The 19,617-nt window shown below is 47.4% G+C and overlaps 4 protein-coding genes across 6 annotated transcripts; 2 read left to right on the plus strand and 2 right to left on the minus strand.

The window, feature by feature from the left end:
* Positions 1-121: 121 nt before the first annotated feature.
* LOC112884342 (E3 ubiquitin-protein ligase SDIR1-like) lies at positions 122-631 on the plus strand. Its single transcript, XM_025949722.1, has one exon. It carries the CDS (start codon positions 122-124, stop codon positions 629-631), a length of 510 nt encoding a protein of 169 aa, XP_025805507.1.
* A 1,758-nt stretch (positions 632-2,389) lies between these two features.
* On the minus strand, positions 2,390-5,594 carry LOC112884910 (cytochrome P450 90A4-like). The gene is made up of 7 exons (XM_025950540.1): positions 4,713-5,594; positions 4,343-4,621; positions 3,558-3,644; positions 3,327-3,405; positions 3,135-3,241; positions 2,838-2,974; positions 2,390-2,697 (listed from the first exon to the last, which is right to left on the minus strand). The coding sequence occupies exons 1-7, from the start codon at positions 5,436-5,438 to the stop codon at positions 2,595-2,597; spliced, it is 1,518 nt and encodes a 505-aa protein (XP_025806325.1). The 5' UTR covers positions 5,439-5,594; the 3' UTR covers positions 2,390-2,594.
* A 1,894-nt stretch (positions 5,595-7,488) lies between these two features.
* LOC112884913 (two-component response regulator ORR9-like) lies at positions 7,489-10,438 on the plus strand. 3 transcript variants are annotated; one of them, XM_025950543.1, is made up of 5 exons: positions 7,489-7,903; positions 8,043-8,896; positions 9,023-9,100; positions 9,204-9,277; positions 10,028-10,438. In XM_025950543.1, exons 2-5 carry the CDS (start codon positions 8,699-8,701, stop codon positions 10,287-10,289), a joined length of 612 nt encoding a protein of 203 aa, XP_025806328.1. In that variant the 5' UTR covers positions 7,489-7,903; positions 8,043-8,698; the 3' UTR covers positions 10,290-10,438. The 3 variants fall into 3 exon arrangements, with proteins under 3 accessions (XP_025806328.1, XP_025806327.1, XP_025806329.1); XM_025950542.1 differs by having other exon boundaries at positions 7,489-8,896; XM_025950544.1 differs by having other exon boundaries at positions 7,499-8,896; positions 9,207-9,277; positions 10,028-10,289.
* Positions 10,439-10,525: 87 nt separating this feature from the next.
* LOC112884911 (DNA-directed RNA polymerase V subunit 5A-like) lies at positions 10,526-13,826 on the minus strand. Its single transcript, XM_025950541.1, has 5 exons — positions 13,700-13,826; positions 12,934-13,350; positions 12,192-12,368; positions 11,737-11,850; positions 10,526-10,940 (listed from the first exon to the last, which is right to left on the minus strand). Exons 2-5 carry the CDS (start codon positions 13,306-13,308, stop codon positions 10,815-10,817), a joined length of 792 nt encoding a protein of 263 aa, XP_025806326.1. The 5' UTR covers positions 13,309-13,350; positions 13,700-13,826; the 3' UTR covers positions 10,526-10,814.
* Positions 13,827-19,617: the final 5,791 nt, after the last annotated feature.

The following is a 19,617-nucleotide window of genomic DNA, read 5'->3' on the forward strand; positions in this document are numbered from 1 at the left end:
CTCGACTGCCTCTCATCTCCCCTGCATCTTCTCGGTCGCTTGTCCACCCGTCGGAGCACGAGCAGGGGCGCGCACCGTGCACGTAGCCACGTACGCGCTGCCGGCCGGCCTGCCGGCGCAGATGGAGGTGGCGCGTGCCCCGGGAGGTTTCCTGATGCCGCACCAGATGTACCACGAGAGGCGGCCGACGAACCCTGCGCTGGCGGCGGCAGGAGGAGGACCCCGCCGCATCCGCATGCGCACACCCCACGAGTTTTACGACGGCACGATGGTGGCCACGCCCAGCGTGCACGTCGACGACGACGACTCGCCCCCCGCTTCTTTCACCGCGTGGTTCCCGAGCGGCGGGTTCCGCGGCGTGCCGGCCGCGGCCAGCGCCGTGGCGGGCCTCCAGGAGACGACGGTGGCCGCGGGCGGCGATGCCGAGGAGACCTGCTGCGCGGTGTGCCTGGATGGCTACGCGGCCGGCGACGCGCTGAGGGCGATGCCGTGCGCGCACGCGTTCCACGAGGGGTGCATCGTGGAGTGGCTCTCCGTCAGCTCCTTCTGCCCGCTCTGCCGCTTCAGGCTGCCGACCCAGGCGGAGGAGGACGCCGCCGGCCAACACCAACAGGCGGCGCGCCTGGGATAGATGATGACGGTCGTGTCCGTGCGTGGCACAATGCAACGTTTGCAGCTGATGACGAGTATCTACGCGTGATTTCTTGTAAAACTCCTAGATGGCTTAGCTGATGCAAAAGTGTGTAGATTTGATTCCCAGCTTGTTGATACGAGCGCTTTGCGGCGGTGCTGATGCTTTTCAGTTGAAAGTTGTAGCCTGTGAATTGTGATCATAGTTGTATGGTAGCTTGCTTTACTACTAGCTAGTGCTTATATGTTACTACTGTTAGTCCCATTGTGGACGCTTTCTGTGTTCCTTTTCCTCTCCCTGCGTGTGTGATACTGAAATATAGATGCTTGATTTGACTGTTGTCATTGTCGTCGACTCCTGTCTGAATCTGACACAAGGTTGACGACGGAGTGTGCAGTAGGTTGTTTGGAGCTTCATGTCGGCAACACGAGACAGTAGAGTTGCGACGATTTGCAATCATAAACGCGCATGTTACGTGATGGATCAACTAGTTAGCTATGCATGTGGATGAGAAGCAGCCATTGCGCACTGTGTTTGTGCAGCAAAGTGGATCCCGGGAACATGCATGGTGCATCCACACTCCACACAGGTAGTACAGAACCCAATGATTTCAAGAGAAGCTGGCCACCGGGCCCATCCTTTTTTTTTCTTTTTGCCACGGTCCATTCATTTGATTATTAGCTTGGCGTCATGGCACAACAATACTGTGGTCACTGGCTCACTGCAGATTGAGATTATCTACTACTATCTTATCAGCAGCTTCCACGCATGGACACATGATGCCTTCATCTTCACGAAGCATCCTCCTCGATCGATCTCCCCTGAAAGCTAGCAGATCGCCGGCCGGTCCGACGAACATGGTGGGTAGATCGATCGGCTGCATGATTGCTCCGGCACGACGGTGCCCTCCCTTTCGCGACCGTGACAGCCTAACCGACCACACTGAAAAGGGGGCGGCGTGCACGAGCGGCGAGCCCCCATGGCCATGGCCCATGCCGCCGCTTCTCGTTTCAAGATATGGGGATCTGAACTTGCGTCACTGTACCATCACGTACGCCGGTGATGGGGGCAGATCAGCAGATCGTGACCCAGCGCCGTGCACGTACAATCTCCGGCTGAAGCAGCAGGTAGGCGCAGGTCGCTGTCGATGCGTGATTCGCTCGATCCTTCATCAAGGGGGAAGGGAAGTAGCCAAGCAGTTTATTTTTTTTCTGTTCCTGCTGGCTGCTGCCATCACTGTTTGCTGGGCAGCTTCGGCCATGCTTTGGGCCCTTCAACTTCAAGCGTGCAATGGCATGGCATGTACATCAGTGCGTGTAGTGGATTGCTGATTCTGCACAGGCAGCTCTTTTCAATGTATACAGTTTTTGTTCTGAACTTCTGATCGCACACTGTAGGCTATTGCACTGCAACAGTTTTGGAGCAGCATTTAGTACTAGCAAATGCACTGAGACTTGAACAGAGCACACACTATCTCCACTGTATCTCCTGGGTTCCGGGCAACAGACAGATCACAGATACAGAAATGTTTATGGACTAACACAACAGGTTCATGATCCTGATGTGCTTGACAGAGATCGCTACAAATCTAAGCGACCGATCCCTCCCATTTGCGATTATTGATGATAGAGTAGCATCTTGCCCCCCAAGTCGTACAAACTCATCACATCATTTGTGAATTATTAGGAAAGCGATATAAACGACTAGCAAGATCTTTGCTAGATCTCTCTTAGGATAGCCAAATAATGCACGGCAAAATGTTATCTGTAACGAGTACGCATTGCATTGCATAGCAGTTTGGGTCATTTTACAAGCAAAACCGAGTTTGCCGGGTGCTGTTTGTACCAAGTTACAGATAAAAGAGATTAAAAAAAGGGAGGAAAATTTCACTAACTACTGGGGATATTTTTCTTATCTATGCTTACTCTTGCTTTGACCATAAGGGTAACAACCTAATGTGAGGTCAGAAAACAGAATCTGGTCGCCGCCGGAGATTGAGGGGGTATCCTTTGAGAGTTCGGGTGGTGGGGAAGAAGACAATCCTATCTTCCTCAGCTTCTTCCCAACTGCAGATTCGTGAGCGCACAGTTCAATCCAAGTGGCGTCCAGTACCCAAGAGGCAGATAGATTGATGTTTCATCATATGATTATCAACATCCTATGGCTCCAAAACAGTGTAGAAACTTGGTAGATAAGGATGCCTTACCTAAAGTGCGTCACAAGACGATGGAGAAAAACAGAAACAACAACCCGGGCAAGCTCATAGCCTGGGCACAGACGAGGTCCGCCACCAAAGGGAGTAAACAAGCTGGCCCCTACTGCGTTCTGAAGTCTATTCTTACTCTGCACAATGGCAACCACAAATTGGTTTGAATATGTTTCTTAGAGAAATCATTTCGCATATATGCCACTCAGCATGCCAATATTTTACTTTTATAAGCCAGTACGTAGCACATAGCAGGAAATAAGCAGAACAGAAGCAATCTAAGGTAAGTACAAGTACCTGCCATCTCCAAGGATCAAAGGTCCGAGCATTCTCATAGTGTTCAGTATTAAGGTGCACAGCTCGGAATGAAGCAAATATTTTGCAGCCCTTTGGAATAATGTAGCCTAATGAACAAAACAGAATGTTACAAATGAATGAATATCCCGGGTTAAAGTTTGGGAAATTTGAAGATAGTTTCTATTAGAATACCTTTAAAATGAATATCAGTGTTTGCACGCCTGAATACCCCACTAATTAAGTTAGCAACACGCAATGTTTCATTTATCACCTGCAAAATGTAAAAATCCAACTGAGCTCAAATGTTCATTTTAAATGATGTAGTACAATTTGTAAAAATTCAACTGCTAGACAGCATTTTGCTTTTGGCATGGTATATCGATAAGGAAACTTCCAAAAAAAAAAGGATTCCAAAAATATTACACATTGTGTAAATGGCATCGACTTGTAATCGCTCCATTCCAGAGGTTGGTTTTTGCCTTTTACTTCTCTGATATTTTCATGCTCTTCCTGTAAATTCAGAAAATATCTGGAATCAAACTCACATGTTGTGAAGCAGAATAACTTCTGGACCACGAGGTACAATTATGTAACTTAAAATACTGAAAACAAATGTTTCACTAGGCGGCTCAAGATTCCTATCCGGTCCCATTATGATGTTGCTACGATTCTCACTTTCGGTCGTTCGTTCGGTTGGATAACGTTAAGTACAGAAATGGGAACGAAAATAAAGCACCTTTATGCACAAACAAGAAAAAAATGTTCCAGGAAGAAATCAGTTGGAGTTGTGTTCATAGCAGATTCACTCTAGAGTCTAGACAACAAGATAAGATAATAGGCAACATCACATCAGTGCCTATTGCAGGATTTCATAATATAGAATCAAACAAATTGGACAGTAACCTTACAGTGAACAAACTGCTATCCGAATTTAAAAACCTGCACTAGAATTCGACCTAACACACAAGCCGGCGGGAGCAGATTTTCTGCTGGACATGACTACAAGAGGTGACGCATGACAGATTAAGTTAATCTAACACTCGATTATTATAACATATTATGAAATCAGTTAACGTATTGTCCCCAATGTCCAAGCTAATTTGACTGTTGGCAGTACCTACCACCACACGTGCACAAGGATTGTGCTTACCACCGAACATTCCAACAAAGAATTGATAATTTCCAAGCGAATTTCTCACGATGCATACCTTGAGCTGCGCCAGCGCAGTGGGTGTCTCGGTGAGGAACTTGACAGCAAGCGTCATGAGCACGGACGTCGTCTCGTAGCCAGCCACCAGCAGAGACAGGCAGAAATCCACCATTTCCTCCTCGGAGAAGCTCCCACCCTCTGCTTCAAGAAGCTCCTCCACCATGTCCTTCTTCTCAATCTTGTCATCCTCCTTCCCATTCGCGCCACCATTTTCCACCTCGTCGTCCATCCTCTTCCTTATCACCTCCCGCAGAGCCCCGGCCACCTTCTTCCTCGCCTGAATCGAACCAAAAATCACATCTTGAGAGGAGACGCAATGTGCAACGGATAGAGTAAATCGGGGGAACGAAAGGCAAACGGGCGAGCACCTTGAGGGCCTGGCCGTAGGTGGTGAAAGGGAGGAGGTGGGCGAAGGGGAACGGGATGGAGAAGAACCCGTCGATGAGCTTGACGTACTCACGGCGGACGCTCTCGGTCCACGGCCCGGGGTCGATGCTGACGAGCTGCTTGACGGTGAGGTTGAAGGTGATCTTCTTCGCCTCGTCGAGGAGGCGGACGGTGGCGGCGGGCTCCCACTCCCGCATGGTGTCGAGGATGAGGCGGTCGATGTGGGCGAGGAGCGGCGGCGACGCGGGGCGGCCGAGGCGGGTGAGCGTGAGCGTGTGGAGGCGCCTGTGCGCGGGTCCCTTGGTGAGGAGCAGCGAGTGCGGGCCGAGCAGCGTGGTGATGGAGGACGGGTAGCTGCAGCCGACGGCGCGGCCCTCGGCGGCGAGGAGGAGGCGGTTGAAGGCGGGGTCGGCGGAGAAGACGGTGCGCTCGCCGAAGACGTGGGTGGTGAAGACGCCGCTGCCGTGGCGCGCCACGCGGTCGTCGATGAAGGGCTCCGGGTTGGGGGTCTTGTAGGCGGAGATGAGGCGCAGCGTCTCCCCGATGAGCGGCAGCCCCGTGCTGCCCGGCGGCAGCCGCGCCGACCCTTGCTTCGACGACCGCGCGGCAAAGAGCCATCCCAGCGCCGCGGCGAAGAGCAGCGTGGCCGCGGCTAAAGCGGACGCGGCCAGGAGGAGCGGCGGCGGCGGCGCCCCGCTCGCGTCCATGGGCGTGGGCGTGTGCGTGTGCGGCTTGGCTTCGGTTGGGTGGGGAGTGGATGGCTCAGTGGAGCGAGCGCGTGCGGGTGTCGGGAAGTGAGATTGAGTGAGTGAGGTGCGCTGCCGGCTGCGACGGCGAGAGAATCTTTGACACCAACAGAGAGTCGGTCCCCAAAGGTGGAGGATGTTTGTGCTGTGGGGGTATTTGTAGGTATAGTTGATAATTCTTCTTGTCAAAATTTTATTTTAATTGGAGATTTTGGAGCTGTTGGGAGTTGGATAATAAAGTTATTGTAGAATAATGTAGCTTTGGTCCAAAAGGGAATGTGTGGCAGGGTATGGGGGCAGTGTGGCCATGTTGGTGAAAAGGGGTGAGGAATGTTTGAGTAAAAAGAAATAGGGCAGTAGGGGGCCACTTGGGTTTTCTTTCTTCTTCTTCTTTTTTTTGGAAGGAAACCACAGACCATGTGAGGAATGTTTTTGAGTAGAAGGAAATAGAGAAACAAGACCCAGTACAGTTTATATCGGCAATTGAGCGACCATCCCACAGGTCCGTAGGACAAGAACTGTGGCGCAAGGACTACGGGATATCACTGGCGCTTGAACGATCCAAGTTATCATTGACTACCTACTAATCTAGGATGTCATACGACAATGCAACTTTGTCCGTACCTTGAACTCGGGTACTGAAGATAAGTTCAGATGGAAATGGATAACCGATGGGCAGTTCTCAACTGCTTCTGCCTATAGAGCTCTTTTCGTTAGACAACACGCCGTGTCCGAGGCAAAAGTGCTTACTAAAACACGAGCACCAGGTCGCTGTAACTTCTTCATTTGGCTCGCTATGCATGACCGTTGCTGGACTGGAGCAAGACGGAAGAGATACAATCTCCAGAATGATGATAACTGCACTTTCTGTGATCAGCACTCGGAGACAATTTCTCACTTGCTGTCTACTTGCGTGCTGGCCAAAGAAATCTGGTTTGCAGTGCTACGGCGATGCAACTTACAAAGGCTAACTCCTACAAGCACACTTCAAGATTTCTTTAACTGGTGGTTGTCATCACGAAAGCAAATCAGAAAAGAATCGAGGAAAGCCTTCGACTCCCTGGTGATCCTGGTAGCCTGGTCGATTTGGAAGGAACACAATCGGCAGCCAAGCTCTCGCTTTTGTTTCGTCCGTTTCTTTTTGATTTCTTAGTGAGCGGTTAAGCCCACCAGACGACATTCGCAGCAACTCGGCCCATAAATACGACCGGGCCGCGTTTCTCTTTCTTTGGTTCGGTCCAGATTGTTGCTATGCTGCTGCTGCTGCTGCTGCTGCGCTGGAGAAGAAAGTTTGGGCTTCATCTGTAGTTTTCAGTTTATGGCCTGCTTGCTTCAGTCCGCAGCTGGAGCGAAAACGGGCCTAGCGATGCAGCCCAACTGTCAACTCCTCCTTTTTCTTTGCTCCCCCTGCTGCTGCTTCTTTTTTTATTATTATTTACTGAGCTGCCCAAGGATTGATTACTAGTTGGGCCGAAACTGAAAAAATAAAAGGAGGCGAAAGAACAATGAGCCCACTATTATATAACAAAGAACAACAATAAAGAAAAAGGATCACCGATCATAAAGCTACATTAGCCCTTCAAAAAATTGAGGTCACGTGCCATAAAAAAATTGAGGTCACGGTAGTGGTGTACTGTTAGACTGAATCTGAATGCATGGGCAGTTGCCTCCTCACGCGGCAACAGCACAGAATGATGCCGATCATGAATACCGGATGGCTGAAGCAGCCAGCGATTTGCACGGCACTGTCGATCATGTCGGTGATGGGGTGCATCGTGTGTCGACGATCATTTACAGGACGGTCGGTGCGTCTGTATCATATCATCATTGATACAGAACCGCCCACGATGATGTGCATGGCTTGCTCGTCAGGATCTCCCATGGAGTGGAGGAACCGCGTGCCTGCTGCCCACGCGGCCACGTAGAAGCAGCGCACGCCGTCGGCCGAGGAGAGGGAGAGGAGGAGGCGATTGAGGATGAGACGAGAGCGCGGTTGCAAGGAAAGCGAAAGCCAAGGAGGGGACGCGCACGCGTGGGGGGAATCCGGAGCGTATCGCCTCGCCCGCACTGGGAGAAGCGGCGATCAGAGGCGGATTCGATTCGGGGGGCGGCGACCCACCCTCCCGTATCGCCCGCCCGCCCTCCCGTCCCGCCACCCAAATCCACGCATCGCGTATCCACCATTTGGTTAGCAAGCAAGCAAGCTGCGTTCTCAACTAGAACTCTAGTCGTCGTTGCAGTCTCCGAGATTCGACCGCAGGGGCAGAGTTGTTGTTAGTTGGTGACAAGGCAACCGCGAGAATCGTCGTCATCAGCTGGATTGGATTGGATCCGATGATTCCATTTCCTGGCAGTCCCTTCCCTGGCAGTTGGTAGCGAGATATCTGCAGATTGGCGCTGCTGCAGCAAGTGCACCAGAACATACTGTGAGTTGCGCAAACAGAACACTGTTATCCCTAGCTAACAATACATAGTATACTCTATCGGGAGTTGGGATTGCAAGCAAGTGGTTTACAGCGGCAGCAGATCTTAATCCGTTTTTTTACTAACGACGACTTGCGGCAGCGAACTGGGAGGCCAAACCTGAAGAGAAAAGATACTCACTCACCAGATCGCCAAAACGATCCGTCCGTATCTTTCAGCTGGTCAGCACAGCAAGCGAACAAACCAAGAACCAACTCATAGAGCCAGATACGATAGCAGCAGTAGGAAAAGGGAGAGGGAACAAGAGGAAATGGTGGACCCTTTGACGAAGGGCGGGCCTGCTCATGATGCTCTTTTGCCTCTGCTTGGTGCCCGGGTGCTCTCCCTCTCTTCTATTCTATTCTATTCAATTCTTCTGTGGAGATGGAGTCAATTCCTGGCAAGATTTGGAGCAAATCCGCACCGGATCTTGCTTTTCCATGCGCTGGGATTTTCTTAGTCATCACACCCCTTTCCTCCCTCCCTTCACTTTCCATCATATCTCCTGGAATCCTTTCATGTGCCTGTATATATATATACCAACTCAACCACACCCACACCCACACCCACACCCTTCAAAAGGCAGGCAAAGCCTCTCATGCCAAGCACGCGGACCTCCCTGCTTTTAGTCTCCTCTGCAACTCCTCCTCTCTGCAGCTGCTCCTAGCATCCTCCTCCTTCCTAGTCACTAGTCAGGAGCAAAGAACACGAGCAGGAGAACACAGCAGGGAGTCCAGATCAGCTCTCTTGTTTCTTCCATGGCGGTGGCCACAGAGACCCCGTTCCATGTCCTGGCCGTGGATGACAGCCTCCCGGACAGGAAGCTCATCGAGAGGCTCCTCAAGACCTCTTCCTTCCAAGTAACCACTGTCGATTCCGGGAGCAAGGCTCTGGAGTTCCTGGGGATCCATGGCGAGGACAGCAGCCCACCAGTTTCCGTTCACGAAGATCAGCTGGTAAGGATATGGCTTCGTCTTCCTGCTATGAGTCGAGAAATCAATAGACCATGTGCAGTGTTGTTCCTAGTCTGAAGAAAGGTTTCTGATGTGTTTTGGTTCTGCTACTGTTTTGTGGGTAAACAGGAGGTTGCGGTGAATCTGATCATCACAGACTACTGCATGCCTGGCATGACAGGATATGATCTGCTCAAGAAGATCAAGGTAGCTACCATATTCTCTGTTAGTGTTTCTTGGTAGTATGATCCATCATCAATGATCCACTGAAGACAATAGGGCCTAAAGATGTATGTTTGTTTTGTTCAAGCAGGAATCAACATCTCTAAGAGACATCCCAGTGGTGATCATGTCGTCCGAGAACATTCCTTCAAGGATCAATAGGTGAGAATTCTTATGGATCTTCGTAATATTGTTTCAGATTATCTCCTGATTTTTGGAAGAACAAATCCAAGTTAAGCGTCCAGAAATATTAGTGAGTGTGTGAGTAGAAGCAGGAAAACAACGTCATCATTTAAGAGAAATGTTTCTGGATGACATTTAATATTGTTCTTGCTGAGAAAATTACTTCATGGTTTGAAAACTTTTGGAGAGTTAAAGTTCCTTTCTTCTATATGGAGACATAGAAATGGATATGTTTAGGACCAAATTGGACACGGGAATCTCTCAAAATCCTTAATGATTTGGCGTCACATGTACTATTACTGTATAATAGAGGGACCGCCCCATACATGACACAGCTCACACCGTCCTAGTATAATCTCGACATGTCTGGTGTGAAAAAAAACAAAAAGGATATGTGATGATACGCATATCGATCATGAAGATCTTCCATATTGCCGTATCCATGAAACAGGTTTAGTTGATGCAGACAGCTCACTAGCACCACTCGTCTTTGTCCGGGTTTATTCTATTTCTAGTTGCACGATACACAAGCGGCGTAAGGAAACTTGAGAGGACAATGAGTGAGTGAGTCAAACAAAGAATCAAAAGATATGGTATCTACAAAAAATTGTGAAAGATAAAAACACACGAAATAAAAAACATTATATTTGCATTTGTTAATTGCATATGATACTTTATTATCATAAGGTAAATCCCTGACCCGTTTCTGATTTTGATGTTCTGAATCAGATGCCTGGAGGAAGGAGCGGATGAGTTTTTCCTAAAACCAGTGCGGCTATCAGACATGAGCAAGCTGAAGCCCCACATACTGAAAAGCAGATGCAAGGAGCACTACCAACAGGAGCAGCACCAGCAAAGCGACAGCAGCAGCAACGAATGCAGTAACACCACGAACAGCAGCAGCAGCAGCGAAAACAGCAACAGCCGCAAGAGAAAGGCAGAAGACAACGAAGAAGTTTTGCCCCAGACAAATAGATCAAGGCACAGTTAGCTGCAAACTGATTATAGGAGAATTAACCCCCTTTTCTCCCTTGCCTTTTTGTTTTACTTAGATTTTGGCCTACTGATTTGTAACACAGGCGTTAACCATCATTTGCAAAATATTATGAACTTCTTCAATAGAATCAAGTGATTCTGCAACAGTTATCAGAGAACAGCTGAGCTAACAGCCTAATTAATAGATCATTGGACACATCTCACGCCAAACTTTGCAAAAAGCATCTGAAATTGACTGAGAGAATCACTTGCAACGGGATTGTATTGAAGAACTTCACAACGGGATTAGCTTTGTTACTGTTTCTAAGATTAGACTGGAGACAAGTATAACATAGGACAATATGCTAGCCTAGTAGGGCAGTAACTTTGCTGCGAGACAATTTTTACCGACACCTTACAGAGAACTTCATCCTACATAGTAGGGTGCTTACATTGGCCTAGAAGTGCAGTATCATCTGCCGAGAAGTTATTTTTACCAACTGCTTATGAGAAACTTCATCCATGTAAACCCACAGCCCCCTCAGAAAATACACCTGTACGTCACATGGTTCCCAGTAAGCTCGCTGTCATATGTAACTTTAACAACAGTTCCCTTGCCAAGGCCGTGGTAGCGAGCAACAGCATCAGTCTCCAGCATGCGAGGCAACTGAAAGATACAAGCACCAATTTTCAGTAAAGTGGCCCGAAATTACTTTGCAACAGGTTGATCTAGCTCTATCAAAATAAATATCCAAGGGAAACACCCAAGTTATTAATAACAAGTGGGAATTTGCACTTCAGGCATGATAAGGATCCACTAACCAAAACAAATGAAATGCATTATCACCGCGGCAACTATAAACAGAATTTTATTTTCTGATTTGCATATCATTATGTAAGGAGCCTGCAATATATAATAAGAACCTATATAGATAGAAAGTGAAACAAATTTGACATTGCAATTGCAATTAAACAAGCTTTCTTGTATATGATAGCAGTACTCTCCGTACAAAATATGGGACGATTGTTAGTTTCAATGCCATGAAGTTACATTTTTTTAATGAAAAATGCATAAACACAACATTGTGAGCACAATATAAGTGGCTGTGTTTACCAAATTATCATCAATATTTCCATGTGACCAAGCCAAGACACTCAGCAGGTAATTTCATAATTCATTAGTCTCAATCATGACACCCAGAAAGCAATAAGATATTGCAGTCACCTTATGGCCATGATCGTGCTGTAAACAAGATCATGCTGCAATTATGGTGTTACAGTAACTCAGCAAGTATCATTGAAAGCAACACTACAGCCAGCACCAGGCCGCATTATTTCCTTCCACAAGATTTAACAAAAGGAGGCTACAAAAATCTCGTAGCACCATGACTTCCAATGCCAGTACAACAAAGCAGTAAGAGATTATAAAGTAATTTCCAACAACAAATTATAGAGGAACATACCTGTGAATCCACCACATTGTATTCCTTCAGGAGCTTGGCTTTCTCCTCTGCAGTTAACACTTCATGCTTGGGCTTCAGGACATGCTTAGTAATGTTCACCAGTAGTTCCGTGATCTACCATTGGAGGAGCACATTAGTTTGGATACAAATATTAATATAAGATAAAACAACAAAATATCAACTTTACATAGTGAAAGTTACAATGCTGCTTTTAGACACCTGACATTAAGACCATAATGTGCAGAAGAACAAATAGTGAAAATTCAGATTCGAACCATACTGTAGCCAGTCCAATTAGTCCATTACTGGTTGCAAAGAAGGACAATAGAAGCTACTTGCTCTTACTCTTAAGGGATGGGCATGGTAGTTACAACCAAAAGAGTCCATGTTCTTGTTTACTTACAGAAACAGAACAAAATGTGAAGAGCAACCAACAATATTAGACAAAACCTAACCTGGAAAGTGTCAACTTTAAATGGGAAGATCTCCTTAATAGATTCTTTGGCTCTAGACATTATTCTGCTCTGCAATATCAGAATCAGTCTAGACAAGTTCTCTTCTTTGACTCCGCTATATATCTCCCGGATAACTGCAATTTTGACAGGTTCAGGTGGACAGAACACAACTTTCACCTGCAAAATGCATAGTTAAGATCTATTATTTACTCATCTGTAACAAGAACAATTGATGTAAAGAACCACCTTTTGCATGAAAAAGATAAGCGAGAAAAGCACTCCGTGCTATACCTATGCATGCAATTACTGAACTTCTCTAGATACATACACGAAAATTAAGCATTGTACCATTCTACCTGTAGAATGGTGCTAACCCTCAATCATGACCACAAGAACAACAATATTTCTAGACCGTACAGACAATCACACCTAACATCAACAAAACAGCAAGGAAGGATCAATCGGTGAGAAAGGGTATGAAAGAAATGATACCCCTCTTTCTCCCTAACTTCTTCAGTTTCGCCATGTATATCTCAGCAAACTGGATTCCGCTACACTAATGAGTAATTGTGGGAGGTTTCTTAATACTGAGCACAAAGCCAGGTCTAATAGTCAGGACAAGAATGTGGTTCAAATCGCGAGCTAGTAGAACAGGAATCTGACTAACCCTAATGGAGGAACAACTGAAAGCACACCGGCGATATCATGGGGGAAAATGGGAAGAAAGAATGAAAACCCCCACCTTGTTGGACGGGTCGGAGGCGAGAGTAGTGGAGAAGGCCAGGCGTTCGAGCTCGGGCTTGTGGGCCCACCAGGCGCGGAACTCCGGGAGGGTGCGGGCGAGCTCGTCCTCCGGGACGCTGTACCCGCGGTCGCGGAGCATCTCCAGCGCGGTGCGGCGCGCCAGGAAGAGGCGGTGGCTCTCGACGCTGCCCCCGCGGTCGATCATCGACGATATGCAGGCGGCTACCTCGGGGACGCCGTCGTCGTCGTCGTCGTCGTTGATGGCCGCGGCGGGGTCGGCGGCGCCGTTGGGCGCGAGCGCGGCCGTGGCGGCCGTGCTGTCGGCGTAGTCCATGGTGAGCACCGATTGCTGGGAGCGGAGGAACTGGTTCATTTCTCGTGTTGGGTGGACTGGGGGAGCGGCCAGAGGGACAAAGGGTGCGTTCGTTTCCGGGTATCTAAAATTTAGATGGGTCACATTAAAGAGAATCTTGTCATTTAGAAGTATTAAATAAATTCTATTTACAAAACTAATTGCAGAACCCTAGTGCTAATTCGCGAGACGAATCTAATGAGGTATATTAGTCTATGATTAGCGAATAATTACTGTAGCATCACTGTGGCAAATTATGGATTAATTAGGCTCGTTAAATTTGTCTCGCGAATTAGCATACAGCTGTGCAAAAAATTTTATAAACAGATTTTATTTAATACTTGTAAATAGTAAGATTCTCTTTGATGTGATGGGTCTAAAGTTTAGAGGGTGGGAAACGAACAGGCCCAAAAGGGGACGTGATGGCCTGATGGGATGCTAATCCACGCTTGAAATTGACTATACTGTCCAGTTTATCTGCTCAATTACAGCCCCATGTATACTAATACTAATACCATTGCCGAGTAACAAGAAGATGAAGAAAGCGGGGCGGGCGGACCAGCCTGTAAAAGTTCAGAGGCGCTGGAAGGTGGGAAGCACCTGTGCCCTATCTTAGGTCACGGTGTGTTCGTGTTAATTGCGTGGAACAGCCCCAACGCGTGGCTTTTATAGAGGACGCAACAACCAGGAGAAATGGACAGGAGATATTTGTTACAACAACCTCATCTAATCTAGGAAGTCTACAACAACTCGATAACATCTCCCAGCCGTGACATGTCCCAGTTTGTTGCTCAATTACAGGGATACGCACACAAACACATCTATACTTTAACAGCCTCCCTCAATCACAACTTTGTTAGGTTGAGATTGTTCTTAAAGTTTTCAAGTAATCTCACCAGCAATGCTTTAGTGAATCCGTCAGCCACTTGATCACCAGTAGAAATATATTCAATCTCCAAGAGTTTGTTGAACACACGCTCTCTGACAAAATGATAATCAATTTCTATGTATTTTGTTCTTGCATGAAAAACTGGGTTGGCAGACAAATACTTTGCACCTATGTTATCACACCATAGTTTTGCTGCAGGTGGACTTCTGATTCCTAATTCTTGTAGTAGAGTTTGTATCCATATTACTTCAGGCGTAGCATTTGCAATTGCCTTGTATTCAGACTCTGTACTAGACCGAGAAACGGTAGCCTGCTTCCTAGCACTCCAGGAGACTAAATTTGAACCCACAAATACTGCAATCCACCTGTAGAGCGACGGTCATCTATGCTTCCAGCCCAGTCGGCATCTGAAAATGCACTCACCAAGGTGGATGATGATTTGTGTATCTTTAGTCCCAAACCTGTACATTGCTTCACATATCGCAAAATCCTCTTCACTGCTGCCCAATGTATTGTAGTTGGCGCATGAAGAAATTGGCATACCTTGTTCACCGAGAAAGCAATATCAGGTCTGGTAAGAGTTAAGTACTGAAGAGCTCCAACTATACTCCTATAATTTGTGGCATCATTAGGACCCAAAGGATCTCCTTCATACAACGACAATTTTTCACTTGTGGACAATGGTGTAGTCACCGGCTTACACTCTGACATTCCTACTCTTTTGAGTAGATCTGATGCATACTTATCTTGTGTCAGGACAATGCCATCTTTCACATGTGTCACCTCAATGCCAAGGAAATAGTGAAGCCGACCAAGATCCTTAAGAGCAAACTCTTCTTGTAAATCTTGGAGAAGTGCCGTCGTTGCCTTTTCAGTTGAGCTTGTAACAATAATATCATCAACATAGACAAGGACAAAGATTTGTATGCCTCCCTTGTTAAAGAAAAATAATGATGTATCTGCCTTGGAAGATTTGAAGCCGAGTTGCATAAGTTTATTGCTCAATCTTGCATACCAAGCCCTAGGAGCTTGTTTCAAACCATATAGTGCTTTATCAAGCTTGCACACGAAATTCGGTCTTGATGAATCCTCAAAACCTGGGGGCTGCTGCATATAAACTTCTTCTTCCAAGAAACCATGTAAGAAGGCATTTTGTACATCAAGTTGCCTAAGGCTCCAACCATTTGACACAGCAATAGATAAAATAGTGCGAATGGTAGCAGCCTTTACAACTGGACTAAATGTATCTTCATAGTCAATGCCATACCTTTGCTTGAAGCCTTTTGCAACAAGTCTAGCCTTGTACCGGTCCAAACTTCCATCTTGTTTTCTTTTGATCTTATAGACCCACTTGCATCCTATGACATTCCTCCCTTTGTGTGGAGGAACTAGGTGCCATGTCTTGTTTTTCATGAGTGCTTGATACTCAGACTCCATAGCTTTTCGCCAATTTGTATTCTCTAATGCTTCATCAACAGTATTAGGTTCACCAGTAGCGGTTAGAAAACCATACCTTACTGTACCATCACTGTATTTTTTTTCTTTTTGAATTCCATCTTGAAGACGGGTGCGAGGCCTCACAGGAACTTGCACGGGCGGCAGCACAAAAGGACTCGAATCCGAGAGCTCCTCCACGTGAGCCGCGGGAGTGTTGTCGCCAGCTGCTGCCAGTGAACCACCCAGCGACGTGACAGCAGCTTGGTCCCCCTCGCCGAGACGAGCGGAGGATGGTGTAGGCGTGGACTGTCGAGGAGCAGCAGGAGCCGGTGAAGATTCCGGGGAGGATTCTGTCGCCATAGCCGGGAGCAGATCCCCCTCGTGTTGCATGCCGAGGGGAGCAGCTTCATTGCCTGCAATTCCTGCATGATCTTGTGTGGAGTTTTCACCAGTTTCTTCCTGCACTTGCACGGTAGAATTAGAATTTTCAGGAGGAACATCAGCACATGGTTCTACCACTTGTGTACCCCCGGAGAGAAAAGAAGGATTTAAAAGGGAAGGATCAAGAAGATTGATTTCAGACCTAAGTTGAGCTCCCGCATTGAAATGCATTTTGGAGAAAGGAAAAATATTTTCATCAAACACCACATCACGAGAAATATAGACCCGTCCTGTAGATGGATCTAAACACTTGTAACCTTTATGCAGATTACTATATCCAATAAAGACGCACTGTTTCGACCGAAACTGGAGTTTATGTGTATTGTAGGGGCGTAGGTGAGGCCAACATGCACACCTAAAGACACGAAGAAAAGAGTAGTCAGGTTTTTGGTGAAACAGGCGTTCTAGTGGTGTAGTGTTTGAGATGGTTTTACTGGGAACTCGATTAATAAGGTAAGCGGCAGATTGAAATGCCTCATCCCAAAATTTGAGAGGCATGGAGGCATGAGACAACAAGGACAGTCCCACTTCAACAATGTGCCTATGCTTTCTCTCTGCAGACCCATTCTGTTGATGGGCATGAGGACATGACACATAATGAACAATTCCAATCTTTGAAAAGAAGGAATTGAGTTTTTGATACTCGCCTCCCCAATCGGTTTGCATAGCAAGGATTTTTCGATCAAAAAGTCTTTCTACCATCGCTTGAAATTCCTGGAATTTTTGAAACACCTCAGATTTAAATTTCAAGAAGTAAACCCAAGTGAATTTGCTGTAATCATCAATGAAACTCACATAATATTTTTTTCCACCTACAGAAGTAGGTGCAGCACCCCACACATCCGAGTAAATAAGTTCCAAAGGGAATTTAGAAACACTAGAGGACCGAGAATACGGTAATTGGTGACTCTTTGCTTGTTGACAAGCATCACAAACTGACGAATTCAAAGATTCTCCTGAACAAAGGAGATTATTGCTGTTGACTACTTGCTTAACAATGGGAGATGAGGGGTGGCCCAAATGATCATGCCACCTAGACAAAGGGACCTTGGAGGCACTGCAGACTTCCTTTATTGAACTTGATGGTAAAGGGTAGAGACCTTTATGGCATCTTCCTTTAAGAATTATATTCTTCGTGACCTGATCCTTAATCAAGAAGAAATCAGGATGAAATTCCAGGAAAGCAGAATTATCAGTAGCCAAGTGATGTACAGAAACAAGATTTTTCTTAGCTTGTGGCACATATAGGATATCTTTAAGATGAATATCTCTTTTAGGGGTACGTAAAGTAGTATTACCAATGTAGCTGATGTCCATACCTGAGCCGTTGGTGGTGTGGATCTGATCTGCCCCATGGTACTTGCTCTTGGTCGTCATCTTCTCCAATTCTCCAGTGATGTGATCAGTGGCTCCGGTATCTGTGTACCAGTTGTTGTCGATCGTGTAGGAGGTGTTGGTGGCGGCCGCTACGAGCTTCGGATCAGGAACAAAGTCCTCCTCGAATCTGTGCCAGCAGCGTTCAGTGGTGTGCCCCTTTTTGAAGCACACTTGGCAGAGGGGGCGATCATCAGTTTGCCCTCCTCTATTGTTGTTGTTGTAGGAGCCACGAGAGCCTGACCCCTGCCTTGATGAGCCTGAGTTGCCACGTCCTCCAGATTGGTAGCTAGGAGAGCCACCACGGCCACGTCCACGGTAGGATCCCCGGCCACGGGAATTCCCTCGACCACGGCCGGCAGAGTTTGCCGACCGATTCTGATCTTCACCTACATGCATCAGATTCATTCTTGTTTCAAAACTAAGTATCTGAGAGAAAAGTTCCCCCAGAGTTACTGGTTCAGCCCTGGTGCATAACGCGGACACCAGTGGACTCCATTCTTCATCTGCAAGGCCGGTGATGATATATTCGACCAGCTCATCTTGTTCTATTGGCCTTCCTGCTGAGGCCATCTCATCTCCTAGGGCTTTCATCTTTGTGAAGTACTCCGTAGCTGTCATACCTCCTTTCTTGGTGGTTGACAGGGCGATCTGCGTGTTCACAGCCCTTGAACGGGTCTGTGACTCGAACATGTCTTCTATGATCTTCCAAGCCGCCGCCGCCGTATCACATGCAGCAACCTGGACCAGGACATCTCTTGAGAGAGACGCCAGGATGTACCCAAGGACTTGTTGATCCTTGGTCTCCCATTCTTCCCACTCGGGGTTGGCGATCTTGGTCTCCTTGCCATCCGTCGCCTTGACGATCACCTCTTTGGGCGGCTCCTTGGTTGCGCAGGTGAGGTAACCTTGAAGTCGAGCACCACGAATTGTGGCACGAACCTGCGCCTTCCACAGCGCATGATTGGATCTGGTAAGTTTCTCTGAAACGGGTTGGCCAAGGAGTGGATTCATGGTGTTGGATTGAGAAGAGGAAGCCATGGATCTACTCTAGAGCTCTGATTACCATGTAAAAGTTCAGAAGCGCTGGAAGGTGGGAAGCACCTGTGCCCTATCTTGGGTCACGGTGTGTTCGTGTTAATTGCGTGGAACAGCCCCAACGCGTGGATTTTACAGAGGACGCAACAACCAGGAGAAACGGCCAGGAGATGTTTGTTACAACAACCTCATCTAATCTAGGAAGTCTACAACAACTCGATAACATCTCCCAGCCGTGACATGTCCCAGTTTGTTGCTCAATTACAGGGATACGCACACAAACACATCTATACTTTAACACAGCCATGCAGGTCCCAATGAAAATCGTGGCGTGGAGCTGCCGGAGGTTGGGAATCCGCCGGGCAGTTTGGGGTCTTCTGGAGCTCCAGAAGACAGAAGCAGCGGGGTTTTTTTTTTTTTTGAAACGAGGCTTGACAAACGAAGAATGGAGAAATTTTGATGGATGCTTGGGCTGACAAATACGCTAGCTTACAAAACTCGGTTACGAAGAACTCGGGGGCTCGTCAGATCCGGGCACACGGAACTGTCCACGTGGCATATTTTTCCTAGGACGGAGGATTTGCAGTGTTTTGGCTGTTTCATTGCGTGGTACACTGCAATATTGCATCGATGTGGATGTCAAGGAGGATGATGGTTTCTGTTGGCGTTTCACTGGTGTGTACGGGGAGGCACATAAAATAAAGACTTGAAACATCGGATGCGGAAACAAATGAGAGATTTGGGTGCTCAGCCGAAGGTGTCGTGGCTATGCGTTGGCGATTTCAATGAGATTCTTTTCTCTCATGAAAAGGAGGGAGCAGGATGAGAAGTCAGCAACTCGTGGACAATTTCAGGGAGGCACTGACTTATTGTCAGCTCCACGACTTGGAGAAACCATAATCATGTGGCGGAGAATTATATAAGGGAGAGGCTAGACAGAGCTGTCGCTAATGATGAATGGCGAATACATTTCCCTGGTACTCGGGTGATAAATGGTGATCCCCGGCACTCCGAGCATCGACCAGTCATTATAGTTACAGAACCGGTTCTGCGTGGAGGGATGCGAGCACGATCAAGGGATTTCCGGTTTGAAGCTGCTTGGTTGGGGTGCAGAGGTGGTGGGTGATGCATGGAGGGAGGCGATGGGTGGA

The sequence above is a fragment of the Panicum hallii genome, chromosome 3 (genome assembly GCF_002211085.1).
Source record: "Panicum hallii strain FIL2 chromosome 3, PHallii_v3.1, whole genome shotgun sequence".
Classification (NCBI taxonomy): Eukaryota; Viridiplantae; Streptophyta; class Magnoliopsida; order Poales; family Poaceae; genus Panicum; species Panicum hallii.